A 26,326-nucleotide genomic window follows, 5' to 3' on the forward strand; every position below is an offset into this window, starting at 1 on the left:
ATCAATAATATTTCATAATTATACTATTTAAATTGTGTAAAAGGCAGATATAAAGTTTTAAGTGGACGCAATAAATCAATATTTCGTCAACGTTAATTTGTTAATACATAGGTAGATACAATATAAAATAATATATATATATATATACTATACTTTCGTAATATTATAATATAATTAAATATATAAACATTATTATTCATTGAATGTATAGAGCGTAGCACTTTAACGTACCTACCTAATCGATATTCGATTTAGTTCCTAATATTCATAAAACACACAATATAATAATATAATATGCAGACATGCGGTTATATGAAATTTATATCACATACCTAAGAGGTGTTAAGACATAATAGTTATTTCTATGATTTTGTGAGATGATCACATCCTTTTACGTTTACAGTTTACATAACATCAAATTACGTTATAATTTTTATCCATATTTCTCTGAAAAGAATAATTGGTACATCACTTATTTTGACAATTGTCAGTTGCTATAATTAAGGAAAATTTATAAGATATCTAGTATTATATTTACAAATTTTTTGACCAAAATTATAGTAATTTAATACATTTTAAATTATAAATTATGTATAGAAATAAAGAGGAATATAAAATTCCACTGTGTAGTGTGTACCTATACAAAATTACAATTCAGGTAAATGTTTGAATAGGTAATCTAAAAAAAAATGAAAAAAATTTAAAATAATTAAAAAATTTAATTAATTGTAATTTGTGTAGGTATGTCATAAACATTAGATACATGATTAACATGTCTTAACAGAGAAAACTCCTACGAGCTTACTAGGTAAAGGTTGTAAAAACAAATTATTTACAGTTAAAAATTTAACAACAGATAGTTTAATTGTACTATCATTTTTAGAGTTTAATTTATATATATTTTTATCATCACTATATATCCTCATTTTCTAGAATAATATACCGATCTTTAACATTATCACAGCAAAGGGTATAGTTATTTAATTGAAGAGTAATTTTTTTGAAAAAAGTGAATCTAAAATTTGAGAGTTTTTTATCTATTTTAAAAGACTCTATAATGAACAAATTGTTATTTAAAGGCATTTTTAACTCCTCGCCTTCAGATGCTAATACTTTATTTAGAATTTCAGCAAGTGGAAATCTACAGCATTTCATTGATTTTTTAATAAATTGAAGATAATTTTCATATTTGAAAGCACTAAAATTATCTAACGTCCCGTGTAAATTAACAAAAAAAGGTAAATGAATTAAGCTGTGGATATTGTAACTAACAAATTTTGAACCATAAATGCATACATAATTTTGAACAAATTCTATATTAAAAGTTTGAAGCCAAATCACTAAGTGTATTAAAAATGTTATCCGAACACAGTATTCTAATAGATGTAAATAAAACAAGAAAGTGGTTGTATTGTTCCTTTTTTATATTAGATTTTAAGATAATAATACCAGTATAAAGTAAAAATTCACGAAATTCTGTTGCTTTCCAATATTCTAGATCATCAAGATTTCTTGGTAAACGAGCAAACTCTGGTGGTACAGATTTTCTTAAATTAAATAAAGTTAAAGAAATAGAATTTTTTTTTCCTCTAACCCAGAAATCTAAGTCTTTTCATTACGCCCTGGCATACACAGTGCATGTAATCCAAAACTACACACTCTGTTATATCAATAGGAAGATCTATTAATGGGCTAAATCCATCTTTATGGTATTCAGCATTTGATTTTACCCTAAATGAGTTATTTGTTCTTAACGGTGCAGATACATCTAAAAAGCAAATTCTATCCACATATTCCCCTTCGACTTCAGAAGAGGTACAGGCAAAGTACCCATTATGATTTTTAACGTTTAATAAAAATGATTTAGCTAGCGCATCCGCTACAATATGAGCTACTTCAAAATTAATTTGTTTATTGTTAATTTGAATACCATAAGTTAGAATGTGATTTAGCTCACTTATAAAATGGTCCTAAATATTCATTTATATCACCAGGCTTACCGTTAAAACTGCAAACTGGAAAAATTTTCTTTTTAAAAATGGATAAATTTATGAATGACATGAGAATAGGCCAAAATTGTGTTTTAGAATTTTTACCTAAAGAGAGACCATCAATACTGAAACTTAATTTTATTATTATATTATTTATTTGTTTTAATAAGTGAGGTTGTACAATATTACAAATACCTAAATCAAGTTATGAACCGTTTTAAATTTCTGAAATTGGTCTAACAACTTTATGTTCTCGTAGTATTGTACAGATATCCTTGGGAACTTCTTGATCTGTGTTTCTAAGAATATTTAACATTTTATTTGCACATCCATGTGATACATTAAACTGCACAACCAACTTACGAATTTGTTGGACTAAATCTTGGTTTTTATCCTTAATGCTATTAGTTTCATACAATATTTCTTCAATGGGCTGAGTCTCTGCAGAATATTCCTAAAAAAAATTAATGTATAAGTACCTATAGGCTATCTAGTGGCACAACTAGAGCTAAAATATTGTGGAGCTGTACTCGCCACCTGATATTACATGAAAATTGTTAAGTAACCCAATAAGGTGTTGCCCCCACACCACCATATTATATATTCACTTAAAGTATAAAAAATTATACAAAAAAAACAAATTTACTCAAGTTTATTTTTTTTCAATAATAATATACTATCTTTATATGATAGTTCAGTGTATATACTGTAAAATCATGTATAATAATGTACCAATATACTGACAACAAAAATTGATTTCTTTAAACAAATACAGGGTTACAGCTAATGTTATTTAATATATTTATCATGGGCAATGTAAAATAATAATAAAAATTAAGAATTACAGTTGAATTTTATAAGAGTTATTTATATTTTAGGAAACAATTGAATAGGTAATTTATTTTAGGGGTGCTAAGCCCCAACAGCCATTCACTAATTGCACTTATGTATATACTGAAACAAGTAATACTTACAATACAAGTATGCAATTCATTAGTAAGGTTCAGTTTCAGTGTTGTATTAGAATCACATGGTTCAGTATAACTGCAGTTATTGTTAGTAATAGTGGTTGAATGAAGTTGTTTAGCAGGGGATTTTAAAAGAGCAATTTAATTTAACTAAAAAAATAAAATAAAAAGTTAAACAAAGTTATTTTCTTTTAATTATATTAATTAATATTGAACGTACCTGAGATGATGACTGAATTTTAAAATTTGTGGCAATCGGTAGACTATTATTAAGTAATTTATTTTATTTCTTAAACGCCTTTTAAACTGACGTGGAGAAGTAGTTCCAATATCTTTTACCCGTTTATGGATTTTTGGGAACATTAAAAATTATAATTAAAAATATATATTATATTAAATTGATAATTAATCTAAGAAATGATAATACTGATCAGATATAATACAAATGATTAATGAGTAGGTTTATCCGTGGAAGTTAAACCCAATTTTTATTATACAATATATGAAGGGTCATTTTTTAAGCTTGCTTACCCTATCTGGTATCGCCACAAGACAAAAAGTAGTACATAAATATCAGAAATTTCAAAATATGATCTTTAGGTATACTTAAAAATTTTAAAAATCAGAATTTGAATAAAGGTAATATCAAGGTAAAAATTTGGGGTGATGAGTCATATAGACTAAAAATTAATAAAAATAAAAATACATACACTCTACACATACCATTTTACAATCAAGATACCGTCACTTCACTCAAAATCTAAAATTATAAACATATTTTAACAAATTAAATTAATATTTCATTATAAACACATAATATGTATTTTATTGAAGACGTTACAGTTTTTTATTTTTATGTAATGCTAATGTAAAAAAAATACCCAGTGGATTGAATATAAACAAAATTTAACAAAAAATATTTGCAAGTTATTAATTTGAATAATTTCATTAAAGTGTATTACAACTCAAATTATTAGTTTTAAAATAAATTCTTTTAGTTTGTAAAAATTATGAAACTTTAAAATTATTCATTATTTTCAACATCAATAATTTTATCAGTATTAGATTGTTCATTTTTAGATTAATAATTAACAAAATTATCACTAGATATACATTATTTAAAAATGTTGATTTAATTGTATATTCTTGTTTAATAACTTGCATACAAACAAATATTTTGCAGTTATCACAATAATAATATGAATGGTCCAAAATGATTTAAATATTAAGTAGACAAAAAATGGATAACAGGTGACAATAATTTGGAAAACATTAAAACATAATATTATACAAATTAAAACATTGGAAAAAGTAATATGAATTTTTTTTTTAAACCACAAAACTGTATTTTAAGAACTTTGGTTATTATAATTTATACAAACATATGTACATAAATTATAAAAACCAAATAAGATAATCTATATTTACATCACAATTTGGTGGCATAGATTTTTAATTAAGTACTAAATGACAATTATTACATTAATTCTTGAACATTCTTTTAAAATTATGTGTTTATACATAAATTACATGTGTGTTTATACATAATTTATCACATTAAGAGAAAATATTTCACAACTATTGTTGGAGACACACAGTAAGCACACAACTAAATAATAAATAAAATACCACTATTTTCTAAATAGTAAATTCAATGTAAATAAATTTAAATCACATGAATGTAATATGACTGAATATTACATATATTATTATATAATAATTATATATAGTTATTGGCATATTATATTGTTATACAGTAAGATTGTTTTACATTTCAGCAGTTACTTTTTTTTTTAAATGTTTGTTCTCAGAAAGTATTATATTAAATTTGTATTGGCTAGGTACCAATGATGAATTAGTATGATAAATTTAATTATGTATAATATTTATATATTTTTTTATCAATACTCGAGTATGGAAGTTAATTGATGAATGATATAACAAATTTACAGTTAACAAATAATATTGAAACAATAAAAGTTAACCTAAATTATTTATTTTTGTATAAAAACTAACAAAATGACTTATAATTTTTTAAGTTATAACTTTATCTAGGTTTTTGAATATCAACAACAAAAATATATTTTTAAAATGTGCATTGACAAAATATGTTTTCATTTTAATACTAAAAGATATGCATCAGAATTCAAGAAATCAACCAATGTAATCAACAATAATTAGCAATACATTTGTATAGAAATTAGAATATCATCTATAATTTTGATTAAAAGAAAGTGAAAACATATTTCACATTATTATAGTTTAGGAATTTTTATATTAGTGAAAAATGAAAATTAATATATTATACGTACCATACAAATGAGTATTTATAAGTTATAATGCTGTATATTTCACTTTACTTATTATAATTATTAGTATTGTAAAGTGCATATTAGAAATAACAGCGACTAGAACCTTACAATAGATACTTTATTTTTATTTACTTAATAAAAATAAAAACACAATAATAATCAATATAAACTTGGCCAGTCTATAAACTCAATTAAATATGTTTTATAAAATAACAAGTTTGTTTGAAATTATATAAATATTATTTCACAACACATGGACGTAAAATAAATAAATGAATATTAATGAATGTATTGCTGTTGAAATAGAAGATATCACTTATTTTATTATTTATTAAGTTTTATACTAATATAAATTAAATATTTGCGCTTTAAGTCAGATAAGTTAGTTAGTATATTCACATTATATTATTGAAATAGTCAAAAATATTATTTAATACGAAATTCAACAGGTTATATTGAACAGATCATTGCCATAAGTTATGATTGTGTAAATTTCTACTTAATACGCTACGTACATCGTCTGTAAATCGTAACGCATCCAACATTGGTAAGAGGTTTAACAATGCTGTATCTGAAGTATCTGAAAACCATGATTTAATTGGTATTGCATTATCTGAAAAAATTAATACAAAATTATTATTATTTAAAATAAACATTTTTAATTACAAATTAAAGTGTTTTAATTACCAGGAAATGCTCTGTATGCTGCTGGTGAATTGTCAAGTATAAAAACCCTCGATAAATCACTTGAAACTGATGTCAAATCTTTAGTATAAGAACCCATTTCAGGCGTGCAGTGTTGTCTATAGAAACGTCTTCTTAATATTCCCCTTCGATTGTCTAATTTATCAGCGACTGCAGCACCATAAATTTGCATACTAGCTGTAAAGACTACCAGCTCATACCATTTAGAAACCTATTTTTTGTAACATGGAAAATATGAAATTTAGTATTTAAAAGTATTCAATGCATAATAAAATATTTTTAAAAACTTACCACATCTAAGAAAAAATCAACATGCGGCCTCTTATGAACATAAAATCTTACTGGGTGCCGCTCAATGGTAACTTTTAAAATAAAATCTGGTGGCATTTCTGGTTTGGACGGATGACGTAGGACACCTTCATGGTGTGAATGTATTAATGTCTCATCTAAATCAAGCACCAAAACTTTCCGTTTTACCATACCTATAGTTTAGAATAGGAGGATAGAATTATTATAATAGCCTTAAAAACTTTTTATTTTGTAAAAATAACTTATAACCATGTACATAAAAAACAATGCTTGTTATTACAAGCAAAATAATGTTTGCAATACTTACTTATTCTATGCCTGGACAATGGTAATAAAGGAAACACTCCATATTTAACTGGTTGATATTGGCGTACCTGTAATAAAAATGACCAGTTTTAAATTTTTTATAAAGTTATGAGAATGTACGAGGTACGTCTCAAAAATAAGCTCTCCTTGCGCCTAGCACCAAAAATAAATATTTTTTCCAAAAGTTATTAATATTGGTGTATAGTTAAATTCCTTCCCATTCAAAAGTTTGCTTAACTTATTCTGATGTTTATTTTGCGTCTGACATGCGTTAACGATAGATGCTTCTATGTCAGCCACTGCCACCTCTCTTCCGTGTATGCTCAATGTAAGTTTTTAGTTCGATATGCTGGTTTTTTAGACTATATAGTAACGGGAAAAGTGACATGAACTCACCATTTCACACCGGGGTCCAAACAACAATCACACTCTCCAAAAAAAAGAATGTTTAAAGTAACACAATCTGTCTGAAAAGTTATAGCAACTGTTTTTTGAAACAAGAAAGGAACTTCTTTTAATTGAGTTTAGGCTAAATGGGACAACCATAAATGCAGCTTCGCATTGTGAGACTGAAAAAACTTCATTGAGTCATACAAAACCAAAGAAGAGGTATGCTAACGAAAGGGGTTTATCTTCTGCATGACAACGCTCGGCCTCACGTTGATTGCGACACAAAAGCTCTCTTAGATCAGTTTGGATTACTCGTCCCTTCCCCTTTAGTACAAACTTTGCCATGTTTAATTATCACTTGTTCTTGAAAAAAAAAACATTTGGGTGGAAAAAAGATGGAGATAGATGAAAAATTGAAGACATAAGTCACTCAATACCTGCAAAAGGAGATGGCAGCAAGTTTCTATGAGGCTGATATACAAAAACTGCCAGTGTGCTATGAAAAATGTATCCAAGTGAATAGCGATTAGGTGGAAAAATAACTTATAAATATTGTATAATATAAACGCACGTAAAACAAATGTATTTTAAATATAAGTTAATTCGATCATAGTTATTACAGAAACCTTATTTTTGAAACATGCCTCGTATTTGATAGTAATATAGAAAATATTTACTAAATAATACAATCAGAGTTTAGCTAGTTTTTTAAAAGATATTATTTTAACTTAGATGAAAGGTTGTAATACATTAAAAGGATTATTACTTAAATATACTTATATTAAATTTAATATAATAACAATTTCAATTGGAATGATAAAAGTAGGTACAACATAATACTTAATTTATAAAAAAAACTATAATCGTAATAATTCACATATCGAACAAATATTTAAATTTTAAAACTTACAGTTTTAATCTGTCGTTTTATCAGGAAACATATGCAGGCCCACACCTTCGAGGCTAACACCATGAAAGCTTGAATGCCCATCTGTATGACTTTCAACATTTGAAATGTAAATCTTATAACAATTGACTCATAACTCTTTAACAGTTTGGCCGATATACATTGTTTGCTGATACTAAAGATGAAAATTTATGATGTCTGGAAATAAATTTAAATAAAATTGTAAATGAATACACTGATCATTTACACTTGCTTTTTAGAAATAAAAAAAAAAAACATTTGCAAATGATTTTCTAAACGTCAAAATGTACGTACTGTTTTCAACATGATATTTCGAACTATGACGGCAAACGAAAAATGAATTCGATCAACTAAATACAGAAAAATTAGTACACAATATTGTTCAATCAAAGATTATATTAACAAACAAGATTAACAAAAAGATCAAATCGAAAACTGAAAAATAACTGTGAAACATTATTAATTTCCTACTTCTTTTTTCATCTGTAATCAATCTTTTACAAACAACAACAAAACGAGATAAGGACTCGCGCCATGATGGCCAAAGAGGTTCCAAGACGGTAGTTTCGTGTGGTGGCCAAAACATTACTCGTGTGTATTATGTGTTGTCTGTTGGCGTTTGTTGTGAGGAGGTATTGCGTCGAACACAATAGTAATAACATTACAACATCGACATAAGTACACACAACTACCGAATTTCCAACTCTGTTTTCCAACTTTGTTGTCGTCAAATGGCATCAACATTTGGACGGTAATAATTAGTGTTCTACTAGTAAATCGGTTCGTGTTTTGCATTTAAAATGTTTATTAGTGTTTTACAGACTTACACAATTGATTTCACCCTCATAGATATCGATAAATAATTTTTATGCGTAATTTTTCACATTTTTGTTCGGCACGACGATTTTATGAATAATAATATTTGAAACAAATTTTGGCGCACAGAGTCAAATCAACGCGACGGAGCTGCAAGATAGTGTCGTAAATTACATAATATTATGCTTTACAATATTTTTTTAACCTAACTTTTTTTTTCATTACAAAAAAACGGCGGAAAATTAAAAAAATCTGACGTGGAAATATAAGGATACTTGGTTAAACGTGTTTGTCAATATTTGAGATTAGATTAGTGTTACCAGATTTTGAACTTCAATAGATGTGTAAAAAAAACCATGCATATTTTAGATTCTAGTTTGTGGAAAATGTATAAATTAATTTTTTTTTCTAAAAGTACCTTTATTGAGTTATGCAGCTATAAATAGGTATTCATTATTTTAACAAGGGGTTACCTATATTTATTAACATACAATTAGTTTCCTAAAATATAAAAAGTTATAGGTAGTTAAAATGTTTAATATAATATATAATTACCTATATACTGTATGACATAATAAAATACTCTTTAATCTTTATACTTAACAAACATGACATTTTCCATTTTAAATAAAAAAAAAAATTATTATTATTAGGTATACTAATATTAATAATATTAATAAAACCAAATCTGTGTGTACATAAAATAATTAATAGATTTTTTATGTTGATGGTTTATTTGAATTGTAATATTATTTAGAAGGATATATTTCTTCTAATAATAACATAATTACTAATAAAAAAAAAACACGGAATTTTTTACTAGCCATATATTTAGGCGGAAAAAAGGTTAACTGTTTTTATTTCCAATTTTTCCTCAGTTCACAAGTAATTCATAGTGAGAAAATTCTTTTAACAATTTATATTTGAATGTGGTAGGTATGCACATTAAAAACTATTATTATTTTTAAAATTTAGAAAATCACCATGAATAATAAAAATTGTTTGAATGTTCTTCATAATATATTTAAAAATAAACGAACATATTTTTTGCTAAAGTTTTAAAGGATTACATTTTTAATTTTATTTTAAATAAGTGTGTTTTTACGATTGCGAAAATCTTACCATCGATAAATATTATTATTAATATTATCTATTAGTTTATTATTATCTAAAAACAAAATAACTGGATATAAGTGGTACATTCCATATAGTACGAGATTTTTATTGAGTGGAGTTAAATTCAACAGACAAACCCTCATATAGTTAATTAATTAACACACACACATATATAATGTGTACCCTAAATATTTTAATATCTGGTTATAATAGTAATTTTAGAATAAACAAATAAATTATTTTTATTTTGTATTGGTTACTCTACACTAGCGAGTTGGTGTTCTTGACAGGCTTGACGGTTGTAACTGAAAAGGACACGCAATACTCAGGTGAAGAATAATAGTAATACATCACACAATGGCCATAATCGACGGTCATTAGGTTAGGGAAAAAGAAGCAGGAAAGCAACATCACCGTCAAACATACAAATGAAAATATCTTCAAAGGGAGATACATAATGTACCTTTCCCATTCAACAAATATAATTTATTATTGTTGTGAATCTTTGGGAGCACAGAAGTAGTGTCTTATACTATTCATTCATATTTTTTTACTTAGAGATGATATTGCGGAGTTTTCTTTCTTAGTACGTTTTGTAGGTATTTGTATATACAATTGGTGACGATTTCATTTAGAACCATAAATCAGAACTTTGGATTTGTTATGGTAATCGTTTTAACACCTGTGGCTATAGTGACCGAATAATGGTCTGTAGTATTCAAAAAAATTATAAAATATAAGATATAAAATATTATAATGGGTATTATGTTTAATTTTTATATTTAACATCTTTATTTCTATATATACCTTATATCTTAGAAACATACAATTTTAAAATAAAATACTTTTTTAATTTATATTTTATCATGAAATTCATAATAATTTAAATTTTGCTAAAGCTATTTAATATTATAATTTTTTTAAATTAAATTTTAAATATTTTTTCTAATTATTGTAATGTACATTATAATAATGTTTAAGCATTATTTTTAAAAATATTTTTGTTAAAAATTTCTCTTTCAATTGTTACAGTATTATAATATAAAGCAAGCCGCACTGATTCCAAAATTCCTAAGGTTATTGCTTTGCCAGTAAAGAACTATTCTTTTCAAATGCATTTAGTGCTGAAAACGGTTGGTTTTATTATTATTGTGAATACATATACATGAGTAATACAAGTAGCCAATACACAATCGGATAGCATTGAAAACAAAAGACCCCCAGGCCCCAGAGCTGACCTGCGGCTTATTAACGGGCCGGCAAAGAAGCATAGAACGCACAAGAGCCTATATGCTGTTTGCCAGGTTTCCATAAATGGTTGCGTTTTATTATTATGCTCTTGGCTGAGGTTAAAATGTCACCAGTTATATGTAAATCGCGGGGGCACGTTCATGCGAGGACGAATGTGTCGGGCTCACGTGCTCATTACAGCGAGCCTCCTACCACCACCACACACAATATGACTATTGGTCATCGTCAAGGGCGTGGACTTGCATCTTCACACAAATGCATTCTTTAAGAAATCATTTTAACATAATACCCACCTTTATCTTTGTAATCCTTCATCTATACTGTGAATATGTACTAACTATAGGTACTTCAATATATACTGTGTGGTTATAAGATTCATTTATTAGATGTATAATGTTGGTATATTTTATATTATAGTGCATTTATATAGATATATCTATATCAGATATTTCTTTTGAAATGTAAAGTAGGTAAATATTGTGTATAACAATTGGTGCATAAACTAAATTATTTATATACGATTATCACATTCAATGATAGTTTTAACAAGTGTCCATAAACATCTGCCTAGTTTAAGTTATTTTAGTTATTTCACTTAAATTGTGTAAAACAGGTACCTATGGCAATGGTATGTAATGATGTAAAAATAAATTATAATTTAAAAAATTTTATCAAACTTATTCGAAAATTTAATTTCGATTACAGCTAGTAGTAAATTATGTTTTTTTTTATTAATATGTATAATCATATTATTTAAAATAATGGTAATTAAATACATTTTATTGAAAACTATTTGTTAGTAGTTTAAATAGTTTAATCAAAAAAAGTAAAATATATTAATTGATTAAAAATCAGTTCAATTGATAGTGTCTTACCTTTGTTCCAAGTGTTTTAACTTCTTAACCATAATATACAACCTATTAGGGTAAAATATTTTGAATATTTTTAACGATTTTATATATAAAAAAAAAATTATAGAACGGACATTTTTTTTCTCTTGGGAAATAGTCATCAGTGCATGTTATCTGTTTTCCACGCACGGTTTTGTATGTTCGTTGTTTAATTTCAGTTAGTCAGCAGTTCTTTTTTTCCTTGACAAAGTAGCATTCTTTCACGGTGGATGAAAAATATCTTACTTCTGTATGGATGATTTTCGGACCACATAACTGATTTTATTCCATGTTGGTATTTTCTTTACATAGACAATCACACGAGAGAATATTAGGATAATAATTTAAATCCAGGTATTTAGGTATATATTTCATAAATGTATACAAATTAAATTTTTTTATAAATATATTAATATATTATAGAGTGATTTATAATTATATTATTATAAGTAATTACTAAATATTTAAAGCAATAGAGTAGTTTGGTAATTGAAATTCCTTTATCCTAGGCTATAACCATAATAATTATACCATTCGTTAGAAGATAAATATATTTCTTTGAGATAATTTGAATTAATAATTTTAATACTTATAGTCACCAAAACCATTGTAACACGTTTTAACAAAATAATGATTTAATTACAAAAGAAACGTATACGAAAATAACACACCTAAGTAATATTTATATTACACGTTTAGCTACTCAATTGTACGAAATAGATAATATCGTTTTTTGATTATTATTTTATAATTTTTAAGTCTGAATATGTATCTACTTGTAAAACCTAAATTTAATCCAATAATATTATAATTTATAACTTACAAGTATTACGGATAATAATTTATCTGGTTTTATATATTTAATCAAAATTATATAGGAGGTATTTATGTACCCACCTAGGTATTATGAATATAATTTTAGATGTTTCTTTTTTTAAAACAATGTCGTGAGTCGTGACTTAAGAAGTACATTGTTGTTGTCGCGACAATAATTGTAGGATATAAATTAGTATTAACTTATGTTATAAAAAAAAAAAAAACGATATTATTTGTTACTATTGCTCGTTCATAAACATGGTTCGGGTGAAAGTATATATTTAGGCGTGTTAAAAGGCGTGACCGATCCGGATTAGGTGTTCAATTTTTTTTTCATTTCTTATAATAAGTTATAAGCGTGCTGCATCGTTTAAAAATTAATGATAATATTGACATAGGTTAGGTACATCTACTGTCTTTGCAGTTGTTTTTGTTATTTAAATGAAAATTCAAGTTTTTATGTAAAACGACATCTTCCTGTTGGGTGGTGGCTGAAACTCTCTATGTTAATAATATTTGGTGAATATTTTAATTTTTAATACAATATTATGTGAAAATGATATTATTTATTACTCATTTTAATATCATATTTAATTTTTTATTTATAAAAGACCCAATACTTGTAATTTATAAATTATATTACTATTATTGCTTAAGTAGTAATTATATTATGTAGAAAGGAAAAACATTTTAACAATCCTCTTTTTAAAAAATCAATACAAAAATTTTTGGGTCGGTGGAACCCGATTGAACACAGTCAAATGAATGTAACGTTGGTAATTTTTCATGAACATTGGTAGAATATTTTTTTTTTTTTTCAAAAACAACAAACGCGTTAGAAGTTTTATAGAACTTACAATTCACAATTCTACAAGTATCACCCAAATATACACTTATATAAATATACTTATGTTACTTATGTAATTATAGTTTTTAATGTTATTATTAAAAACTTGAGCTGAAAAATAATGAAAATTCAGCCTGACTCAAACTAACAGTCATAAAAATATGAGTATTGAAAGCAAAAAATTAATGTAACCTTAATAGCTTACGTCAAATGTTTCAGAAATAAACATTTTGATGATTTACTTAAATATTTATAAAAAGTGAAAAATACGTATTTAGGAATACCACTTTAAAATGTGTGATATATTTTTTTTTACGGTATTTAGTAGTATTTACAAATAATTGTAAATAATTTTCAAGGACAAAAACGACAATTGTATTATAAAACGTATATGAAAATTGGGAAATACGTAATTACTATTTAGTAGATATATGTAAGAAAAAATATTGACATATTTATTATATAAATTATAAATTTATAAATAATAAAAAAGGCAACGTTTTACGCATTTCTATAGGTATTCAATCTATTGCATCCGTTTGAGTAAATATTTTATTTTCTAAATTACTATAATTTATACTCTTAAAATTAAATCATCATGATACTTATAATTTATTTTTTGTGATTTTATGTGCATGTATTATAAACGTATTTGTTTGTTCGTTGTCAAATGTCAATGTTTATTAAATTATCTTAAATGCCAAATAAACATTTGGAGGAATGTGGCTGAAAAGGAGAGATAAAAACTATACGTGTATAATTTATGTGAAATATAATATTCCTAATTCATAATTAAAATTGAACATTTTTAATTGTTAAGCAAATTTATATTAATTATATAATAATATCAGATATCTTAACGTTATTATATTGAATGGATTGAACCATTTAAGTATATTTTTGAATTACTTTAACTATTTATAACTAACTAAATAAATAATAATAAAATAAATTACCTTTAGTAAGTACCTATGCAGTAACAGTAATTGCAAAAAAATAAAAATACTGCAAATCAAAAGTGAAAATTAACTCAACCTGTTAATGTTATAATAAAACCTGTTCATTAATATAATGTGTGAAAACAATTTATTAACAGCTACATTTAAATAGGTATCTAAGCACGGCACAGTTGACATTTATATGGAATAAGAATATTATATGTGGTATACATAATTTCTAGTTATTTTAAAAAGAATTTAAAAACAAAGAAAAAGTATAAAATAAAATAGATATTATATAATTTAATTTTGTTATAAAATACAATTGAATATTTTTTTTATATTTGATGCACTGTATAATTTATATATTTTACTTACCTATTCAAAGTTTGGAAACCATAAATGTTTAAAAATTAAAATTAAAACAAATATGACGTATGTAGTGCTTTAATATTAAGTAGGTATAATAATTTCGTAAGTTATTTGAAATAATCTAACACGATAAATCATTAAATAATTGTATCCTTAAACTTGAAAAATAACAATTTATACGCGTAAAACGTTTTTTTTATATACATACAAAGAAGACATAATGTCTCGAATAGTTAAAAAAGTCATTTTTATGTCATATTTTTCAACTAAAATATTATGATGAGTTGTAGTTTTTTTAAATGTGTTAAATAGCCATTAAGAAAATTTATGTTTATGAATATGATAAATGATAATAGGTATATTCAAGAATAAAAGTATTTTTATCTTACACTGATATTATTTGGTTAATCTATATTAAAACTACTTATGTTAAAAATTTTAATAATTACATTTACTTATAAAAATGACTTATTTATACATAACTCTTAATAATTATTAAAAAAAACATTGAATCTATTAACTTTAAAATTTTTAATTCATTTTATAGAAATAAAAAAATATTTTTTTGTTAATTATAATTATATAAAATAATATATATTATATAGGTATACGATATTTTCTGTATATATATATATATAATATATATACACACATATACGTATTTATTATAATTTAATGGTTTGATGTTTTGTTTAACTTATTTATATCATAAAAAATCATTCTCTTATCCTATTGGTCGATAAATATTGTCTTTGAAATGGTTACGGTCGAAATAGTCGCCAATTAATTTTTTGTTTTCGTCCTTATTGATTTCACATAGGTACACACATTCACATACAGTATCTCTGTATAATATACTGTGATTTCATTGTTACGCATGTTATACTGCTACCACCGTCACTCAAAAACCTCAAAAGAAGTATATAAATGTATATATATGTACACATAAACTATATATATTTAACCACATAGCTGGCGGTCACGTATTGGGGCCAAAATATGGACCAAGGGCGGGGGTGGGGGATATCTGTGGTGTAGATAGGTGAAAAATAATCGACCATGATGTGTTGTGTTGGGAGACAAAAATATAATATTATCCGTGGCCGTCGCAGGTCATTGGTTTTCTTCTGCCAGCTAAAGAGTTTGTGAAAGAAAAGAGAAATAATAAACTCGAGGCCATTGTAACTGTTGGACTACAAAAAAAAAAAAAAATAAAAATAAAAATCATAATAATAAAATATAATATTCCATGCTCTTAATAATAAACATAGCTATAATAGGCAATAGGTTGACGACGGAACGCCCACAATAGAACTCGTCATGGGAAGCGAATTACACGAGATGACACCCTGCAGGATACGTCGAGTGTTTGCCACAACAATGTAATACGATGATTGACGTTAAAATTGATACTGAATGGAAAAATATGCGATACGTATTTATTTGGAATTATTAGGTATTTGTGATCGAAATAAAAGGGCAAAATTGTTAAGTAGGTATTACATTTTTTTTTCTCCACGTATTCTTCATGCGTAGAACAAATTGAACATTGAACAACCTGGTGAAAGAAAAGTCAAATAATATTGTATTACGGTTAATTTAAAATCTTGTTTTCCGCCATAATTTGTTAATAATACTCGTATATCTCCGTACGAATTATTTAGCGATGTAAGGCAGCGGTTCCCAAACTGTATATATAGTCGTCGGCTTGTGGCCAGTGAATACCTACTACGAGGAATATGCATATAAATAATATTCGTACTAGTTCTCGTTGATGACAAATATTTGTCTATTTCGATAAAAAAAAATCAACCAATTACGAGAAGTTAACAATATATATATAATGTCATCTGCATTTCAGTGGCACGTGACTCAGAATATAAACATATATTTTGTGATTTTGTCCAATTATAAGTCTCAGATAATTATTTGTACTATACAATTATTATTCATAAGTCATAACTTACTATGGGGCTTTTTTCCCTTGTTCAGCAACCCCTACGGGTCCACGCTTTATTGGTGTGGTGCCCTTTGAGTATAACGGTGCACAGTTTGGGATCCGCTGAACTAAGGCGTTATGTACATATTACTTATTAGCTATATCATTCTAACAAATTATGAAAAAGTATATCAAATAATATTTATTATGCAGTGTGATTTTTAAAAATATTTCAATTTTCATTGCATCATAATTACTGCAGTAATTTGTAACGTTAACATGTTAATTTAAAATTAGGCACAGTACAGGCATTTACAACGACATTAGCTAGGAATTATCTGACGACTGAAGTCTAAAACTATTTTAATGAAAATGCAACATACAAAATTTATTTCCATCCAAAAATCTTCTATCCCACTCCAACACATTACATCCGAGTAATTTAAGTAAATCTACGAATAGGAATATAGGATTCTTACTACAGTTTATTTAATATTATAATATCGGCATAAATGTATATATCATAGAATTTGTAGAGATAAATATAAACTTACTGTGAAGAGTTTTTTTTTTTTCATATTTTATTTTAAAACAAATTATATAAATTATTATTATTTAGGTACGAGTATATACGTACTCAACTCAATTAAAAATAAAAGAACAAGTGAGATAACACACGCAATCATCCGGCTATGATGTATTTTTAACAATTTATTTTAAATAATATTAGGCATTGGTGACAGCAGAATAACATGATTTAAGACTTGAGTCAATTTTGAAAATATTTTTTAATTATGGTGAAGTAGTACGATTTAGTGTTATAGTAATACACATATAAATTTATAATATACTATATTGTTTATTTAATAATGTATATATTTTGTCGATACGTTTGAAAATAATAATAAATTTTAATACGAGTACGACATATATATAATATTAAAAGTAGAAAGGCTTTATAATTCATTAATATTCTTTATAGCTACAATTTTATTTTTTCCCTATTATAAATCGATATAAATAAACTCTAGTCTTACTTGAGTAGTTGAGTTACTTGTCAGTGCGTTCTCTATAAAAATAAAAATAATATTTCCATTAAAGTAACTATATCATTATAATATACTTTCTATTATTAAAAGTATTTAAGCGACATAAAAGCATGAATATTTATTTATTTTTGTAAATCCTATAAATGTAAAGGTTTTTCTGTTTAAATGTAATTTTTAAGCATATGTTTTATTATACAGTATGACTTATTAGTGCATAATGCATATATTTCCCCAATATGGTGGCAATACTAATGATTTGTAATACGTACATGTACAATGGGTAGGAATTATATTTTATATTATATTTATAGTAGGCAAGTCTCAAATGATCAAGTGTTAAGGCGCAGTGACTGATCTAATAATTTTGTGACAGATACAGCTATTAGTAATTACTAATTTCTATAGTTAGCTAAGGTGACCTCTTAACTAAAATTAAAAAACTACTTCACATTTCACATTATAAAGTTTACGATATAAATTTTTGCTTAAAAGTTTAAATCTTAAAAAACCTCCATTAGAAGAAGGAATAAAATATCCATAAGAATTTTTTTTAAATAATATGTTTAAATTATGTATACATTTTTTTAAAAAAGAAACACATACCATTTAATGAGGAGTGTCTTGTGACGATGCTAACTTATTATTTTTAATTAAGAATTTACCTTGTTTACTGTGAATTGTTAATCTAATAAAAATTCGAACGAGTCATTAATTATTTTATTTCTCTAAGCTATTCAAATTTAGGCAATAAGGATAACAGTCCTTTAAAATATGATCTTTATAAATATAAAGTGAATGTAAAATTGGATCTCAGACAATTTAACAAATTATAAAATGTCTATTATAGTCTCAAAATCTTCTTAACTCATTCAAATTTCGATTTAGATCGAACATTTTAAAGGTCTAGAAAAGAAGAAAATATATAAATATAATCACTGGATATTGCACCTTAAATGGTATGAAAAGTATTAGAAGATCTAATCCTTAATTATACTTAATCATTCAAAAAATCAGAAACATAATTCAATTAATAAATAAATTCGTTATTAAATTTTTATAAGACGGTCGCAGAACGGAGAAACAGTCTAAGTATAGTTCTAAACTTGTATATGTACAATTTCATTTTTTTAGAAATAAATTCTTTATTATATGTCATCCGTTAACAGAAATTTTACTTATATTTTGTAAGAATTTTGACTAAAATATAATGGCTATATTACAAAAACCCAGCTCTGGCCTAAAGAAGGAGTGGTTACTGGTTGCACTTTATCATCCTTATATTTTCCCCCAAACTTTGCCTAAAAAGATAACTTTATAGAATAAGGATTAACTTTTGTTTCTAGTAACTGAAAATCTAGTAATATTTATATTAAAGAAAACGCTAACTATTAATTATTAGTTTATTGGTTATTATCTATTATAACCATAATGACATAGTTCTCGTATTAAATTTAGTACCTATACATTATTTGAGATTACTTAATTATTAATAAATGTAATAATGTTAAAACCTGCAGTGATCTTGTGTTAAACAATAACATTGAGAATGCTTTTAATGATAAAAAAACTTTTATTATTAACCTTTATTATTTGTTTTTTCATAAAAGTAGTTTCAAAAAATGATATTGGCAGCAGTATAAAATCATAACTATATAAGCTCATGGATATTTTTAAAAACTATGTTGATAATTATAATTGCTCATATTATATTTTATATCGTCTAATAAAGATCTACTATCCGAAATATTAATGAGTAATCAGTAATTTAGTACACTGTTGATCAATTTTAAAACAATATTATAATTTTTGACCAAGTTATTAATTTGTATCCAATTTTGTAATTAAACTAAAGGTATAGAGTTGATGACACCAAAGCAGTATTGTGCAATTCACTATTACTTATGTTATAATATATTAGTGTTTGTAGTCTGGAAATTATAAAGTTCAAATGCCGTCCTTGAACAAAATGTCAAAGTCCAGAATAAAGGTCAGTGAGGTCCTAATGAAGTGCGATTTCCTGTAAGTATTTTGTTTAGAAACTAAAATTGTTATAACATATTAATATTGATTTGAATTAATATCGTTTATTATAATAATATCTATTATAATATTGATGACTTTTAAATTTTTTTAAATTTCAATATATTTATTGACTACCGCATAAAATATAAGTATATATGTATAAATGAACCTGTAATTAAAATTCATTAATATTCTCAATAGCTTCTATGTTTTCCTTTGCGTATTATAAACCAATATGAAAAAACTCTAATTGTATTCGTTATTTCATTAGTGAGTTTTTTATAAAAATAGAATTGATATTATTTATTATATATTTCCATAAAAATTAACAAATTAAAGTCTCTGTAAATAATTGGTACACCTTACAATTTGTATTGTATAACATCTTAAATTACTGATAAATTATGATATTAAGTTAAATTTATTGTTATGTTATAAATAATATGATATTACTATGGAATGATGGCAGAAGCTGATATGTCACTTTTGTCGTACTTTTGTTTTTAAATTATCCACATCGTTCATTATACAAATAGATATTAATCTACTTTCTAGTTTCTTCTTAATATAAACAGTATATTATAGCAACATAAAAATTAGCTTGTTATGTTTTTAATTAATGCATTTAAATGTAAAATGAATTTATTTTAAATTCAAATTTATCGTGGATTAATTTTTAAACTAAATTATTATTTTGAAATGTAATTGTTATATTTAAAATATAACATTATAACTGTTATTATAAATCATTAAAGATGAATGATCATAATATTATAGCATATAATAATTTAATAGTTTACTATTAATATACACATTTAATTAAAACTATATAATATAATTTTATTTTTAATATAATGTAAATCCTTTAGTTCTATGCATTATTTTTTAGAAATTAATATCAGAATAAGTAACTTATATAATTATAACTGTATATTTCATAAGTATTAAAACGTAATAATAATAATAATTTTATATTCCGTATTATTGCTAACATTTTTCTTAAATGCTGGTTTAAAATATAACGATGTGTTATGTTTAAATTAAATCCCGAATTAACCTAAATAAGTTGATTTATAAATATTATGCGATTAAAAACAATTTAAATATCTATAAAAGTACATATCTTTTGTTAGCGTTTGGATTCACGGAAAGTGTAAGAAGACGAATCGTGGAATCTTTTATATTTATGTCTATATACTAATTAATCATTATAAATATCGTAGTAGGTACTGTATAAATGACATGTATGTTAAGAATTATGTTTTTTAATTAAAATACATAAAATGCATAATTCATGGGGAAATCGATTATTTATTGGTTGAAATTATTGCGCTGTTTCTTTAAAGCTTAAACAAAAATTAATAAATAAAATAATATTATCTTTTAAAATTAATAACCTAGAGATTTCGTTCCGTTTAAAATCGATTAAACACTAGATGTAAGTGTACATGTTTTTTTCCAATATCGATCAGTCACGATGTTGTTATAAATAATAGTTCACTATGTATATATGTCTATAAACTACACAATACACTGTATATATAGGTACTGTGCACTATACCTGTAGTGTGCATATTGTGTATTATTTAAAAAAAAATCAAAAGTATATATGAGTAGGTTATAAATGTATAATATTATTTTTTGGTTAAAAGAAACGGTTTATATTATTTTATCGAGTTGAAGGCTGAAAGTTGAAAGTCTTAAGGCTGACAGTATATGGTTCATGCAAGTCATTCATTAATATCGTGTTATTGGTAAAATGACACTGACTACGATAATATTATATGTATCCGAAATATAATCCGTAAACTTATTACGAGTGGTTATATCATGCAGGTTTTAATAGTTAATTAATAGTATCTATTTATATAGTTCGTAATAATATCCTAGTTTGGTGTTAATTTTTTTTGTTTTTTTGTTTTAAATTTTTTATTTTCTTTAGTTATTAATTTAAAGATATATTTATCACTAATCGCTAATCCAATAGTTCAATGATTGTTGTTTGATTTCTATTGCACACGAAATATGAACAAGAATATAATATTATTTTTATACATGTTGTATTTAATTCAAACCAAATTACGCGCAAATATTAATGTATATTTTTTATAACATATTATGATACAATAATATAATATACCTAATAAATAAAATTCTATAATTAAAAATGAATTAAATTTACTAAATAATATTTCATTTCTTGTATATTATATTATTATATGTGATATAATATATTATAAGTTACTCGTGATCTATCTAAAATTATTAATTTTTTATGGGGACTAAAAATAAAGTAATTTTTTTTAATGAGATAGTGTTGGTTATGAGAATTTTCCAGCTAATCATTTTAAAATTAGTACATGTCAGTACCCATAGGACGTGTGTATTAACTCTTTTGCATAACTATGTAAAAACCGGTTATGATAATCGATCTGGCCACTAATTGAATAAAACATGTAAGCTTTGATTATTATTATATATTAACCTATTGGTTTTAAACATGAAAATTTTCATTTTTTTAAAGTATAACAAATGCATAAATTATTTGCAAATAATTGCATGGTGTGTGTATATAGTTTCATCTACAGTAATTAAAGCTACTATTTTGTAATTAAAAACTAAATATTGAATGCAATATGCGTTTATATTCTATATTGTTGTAATTTTTCAATATAAATATAATGGTTATCGGACGGAGACTTTTTTGTTAAGACTAATACTGAAAATTGATACCAACATTTGTAACAGATTTATAATGAGTTATAAACTTGTAAATAATAAAAAATAGTGACCGTAGAATATGGAAATAATTTTACAACTCATTGAATAATCATTTTTTGTGAAAATTGTTAAACATTTTGTAATAGTTATCAGTTATCACTTATATGCAGTATCAGTCAGTATGCTCGATATTATAATAGGTAGTTAATAATAGTTTTTTGGTGGAACCCATCTATTGTATAATATTTATTTCGTTATTAATTAAAATAATTAAAATAACTAAAATTATTTATAAGTTCTATAATATTTCAGTATTTGCATAATGTAGGGACAAGGTAGGTATACCTTTAGTATAGATAATCTAGTAATGATGTGTTTTAGGTATTAGTGTATTACTTACTTACTATATGACTTATCATTTTATCAGTTTATTCGTAGTTTAAAATAGTTGGAAATGTTAGGATTTGTGCTAAAATTTGCTTGGTCATAAGTTTAAAAAAATTTCTTAAAAATTCGCAAACATAATTGATTACACTGTAAAGCTGTCACTCATTTATAAATGATTTAAGTTTTATCGTTATATTACACGTCTTGCGTAATGACAGAAGTCATAGTCCGTCTATTATAGCAAATAGGTAACACTAAATATGCTTTAAATAGATATGCATTTGTTTTTATTTAAGTGCGCTTATATTTTTAGCGTTTATTTACGAATAAACCGCTTAAGCTCGTCGAATGGTTTAAACAAATAAGTATATATCCACGTATCTGAGTTTATTGCCTACCTATCTTAATGTAAAATGCACGAAAACGTGTTAATCCCAACTACAGTATGGTATGGAACGTAATGGTATTAAGCGGTTACATAATTCATTGCAAGCACACGCGTTCGCACGTACACTTTGGGTTGCAAGACCTTTTGTGCGATTTATGAATTTCGGTTTCTCTTTCGGAGCAGCGATCGGTTGCTTGTACCTTGTACGACAGCAGACGCGTTACTCTTGTATACAGCCGAGAAACATATATAGGTAACAGGTGTATATATATATATAATATACATAAAAAAATATATGTTCATATTTCATGTCGTAGAGAAAGTTTTTTTTTTCTTTTTTCACAACTTGGTGTCTGTTCTACGTATAGATCATTTGGGTTGACAGGAAATCGTCTAACAACAAACAAATAATAATTAATAATTGAATATTATTATAACATTACGGTTTCGTGTCCTTTGCCTGCACAACTTAACACGGTCGTTACTATTATATAGTACAATATATTACAATATTACAATAATAGTATGTATCTGTAGATAGTGTAGATTATTAGCGTACTACACGTGTGATCAATCGTCTAACCATCTAATAATCTACAATATTATTATTTTTATATTAAATTGAATTATTATAACATGTTTAAACTTTTATATGTTATCTAAATTTTAAATTGTTCTGTGTTTAAATTGGTGTATAGGGCTTCGCCCGTTAATATGAATAAATAAATAAATATAATGTATATATAATTTTTATATGCGTATAAGGAGTAGTGCGAGTGATGCGTATCGCCCACATGCGCATAACGTTTGCCGAATGCGAATTCTATTATATTATTGGCAAGATGGTTCATAATTTGCGGGATGATAATGTTATCTAATAATAATAATAATAATAATAATAATAATAATAAAAAACGTAATTTTATCGGCGTATAGTATTCTGTGGTCGGCGACGTCGTCAGTTCAGCAGCTATTATTTAATTATTGGTCTTCGTGCACTCGCACAATAATGTTTGAAAGGCGGCAGATACCGAAGTCCGATAACACGACCTCATTTCATTATTAAAACGTGGCGAATGATTTGATGTTTTAATTATTTACAGACGTATCGCGCGTATATGAAGGTGCACAGCATCAATATAATTATTATGATGTACGTAATAATAATTACTTACTCGCATTGTCAGCGAACGGTCGAGTTGTGCCACAGACAGCACTTAACGTAACGGTTTTCATTTGTTTATTTACCACATGCTTACAATTTTTTTTCATTCTCACACTATGTAATCACTATATTATGAGAAGTCGCCTGCCTATCAACAGAACAGTAACACTCGAATATTACTAGTTTTCATCGAGCATCGTTCTCGAAATTTCATAATAACACTATCGTTGTCATATTGCGACATGATATTATATTGACATAATTATTTATCATTATATTGTGCCAGATCATCAAATATACACGTTTTAAAATTACAAATTTTTAACTCGGTCAATTAGTTCGACAATGAATTTTTGTAAAAAAAAAAAGAAAACCAACATGATTATAAATTAATATTAAGTAGATAATTACTATATAATATATTAATACTAGCCTATATGTATATATAGTACCACTATAGTTACACACTACTTACATATTACGATGATAGTCTTTTGAAATATAATTTATATTTTAAAAAACATACTTATTATAATATATCTTCTTGAATCAATAAACAGAAACATTTTTTTCACCAAAAAAATAAACAACTTGTTGGTACCTACTCTAATTCTCTATCCGTAAATAATATTTCGTTATTTACGCATTAATAAGATGTAATTATAAAAGGTCATATGGTCAATCTATATAGAACAAAAAAGAAGCAAAAATGTTTCGACACATTATTTGCTTGTTTTTTTTTTTATCATTTAGCATGCATGTTTTATCACCATATTAGCCCACAGATAAAATTAATCAATATTCAATAAAATATTGTTTGCATTCGTATAATCGTATAAAATATATAATGTATTAATTATTATATTATATAGTTCAGTTATAATATTGTATGTATGGTCGTTCAAATTATTATTCCAACGTGCGGTTCAAGTGAAATGAATAAAATGACGAATGTAAACACGTCGTGGTCGTGCTCTAGTTTACAACCAATAAAATTATTGTCATGTGAAATTTCGTAAAACCCGTACGGGTCAACCGCAGCGTTTTTGGACAAGATCGCATCAGTTGAGGTTCTTTAAATTCAACGAGTCATGCAAGTTTATCTCTGTTTCTTCCCGACATAAATTAAACGAGAACGTGTTAGGAAAATGAATTATGATTATTACGCAAAACTCGTCTGTACACTAAACACATAAACACAATACGGCAATACGCCTATATAGGTATGCGTGTATATGATAATAATATAATATATTATTATAACGTTGTGCGGTCGGTATGTCATCATTTCGGATGCATTGTTGTTTGATCATTGTAGAGGTTGGGCCTTGTGTCTCCATACGAATTTAAAAAAAAAAGAATACGAACGTTTATACTTTTGATTGACTTGTAGTGTTGATAAAATAGTGTGATAGTCTTATAGGCTCTATATATATATATTTATTGTAACTTGTAAGTATATATATTTTTTAAATAGTGGATTGTGTGATTTATCTGCAGCAGTAATTGCTACCGCACGCACGCTCTACTCTTTACACCGGTTAAGTTCTCGAAATTGCTAAACCGTTGTATTATATGCTGTACAATCAAATTCGTGATGGTAAACCAGTTAACACAACGGATAATAATAATATGAAGATAATAGCCAAGTGCCGCGTAACGCGGTCGACTTGACCCGACTTTAAACATAATTTTTAAAT

General features: G+C 25.5%; 2 protein-coding genes across 2 annotated transcripts; both read right to left on the reverse strand.

Annotated features, from left to right (window-relative positions):
• Window positions 1-2,123: 2,123 nt before the first annotated feature.
• Window positions 2,124-5,247, reverse strand: LOC132919139 (uncharacterized). The gene is given in 4 exon segments (XM_060980483.1): window positions 2,124-2,445; window positions 2,966-3,100; window positions 3,180-3,238; window positions 3,241-5,247. Coding segments are annotated over 4 exon segments (513 nt in total). The 5' UTR covers window positions 3,323-5,247; the 3' UTR covers window positions 2,124-2,208.
• A 121-nt stretch (window positions 5,248-5,368) lies between these two features.
• Window positions 5,369-8,391, reverse strand: LOC132922278 (CTD nuclear envelope phosphatase 1 homolog). Its single transcript, XM_060985710.1, has 6 exons — window positions 8,204-8,391; window positions 7,892-8,086; window positions 6,593-6,659; window positions 6,268-6,458; window positions 5,959-6,187; window positions 5,369-5,884 (listed from the first exon to the last, which is right to left on the reverse strand). Exons 2-6 carry the CDS (start codon window positions 7,988-7,990, stop codon window positions 5,736-5,738), a joined length of 735 nt encoding a protein of 244 aa, XP_060841693.1. The 5' UTR covers window positions 7,991-8,086; window positions 8,204-8,391; the 3' UTR covers window positions 5,369-5,735.
• Window positions 8,392-26,326: the final 17,935 nt, after the last annotated feature.

This window comes from Rhopalosiphum padi, chromosome 2 (assembly GCF_020882245.1).
Source record: "Rhopalosiphum padi isolate XX-2018 chromosome 2, ASM2088224v1, whole genome shotgun sequence".
Classification (NCBI taxonomy): Eukaryota; Metazoa; Arthropoda; class Insecta; order Hemiptera; family Aphididae; genus Rhopalosiphum; species Rhopalosiphum padi.

Excerpts from the sequence above, each read along its gene's own strand:
- LOC132922278 (XM_060985710.1), bottom strand. The coding sequence starts at position 7,990 with ATGTTGAAAGTCATACAGATGGGCATTCAAGCTTTCATGGTGTTAGCC. Across the intron at positions 6,459-6,592 it reads ATTGTCCAGGCATAGAATAA|GTATGGTAAAACGGAAAGTT; the intron begins GTAAGTATTGCA and ends TCTAAACTATAG. Across the intron at positions 5,885-5,958 it reads AGCATACAGAGCATTTCCTG|ATAATGCAATACCAATTAAA; the intron begins GTAATTAAAACA and ends TAATTTTTTCAG.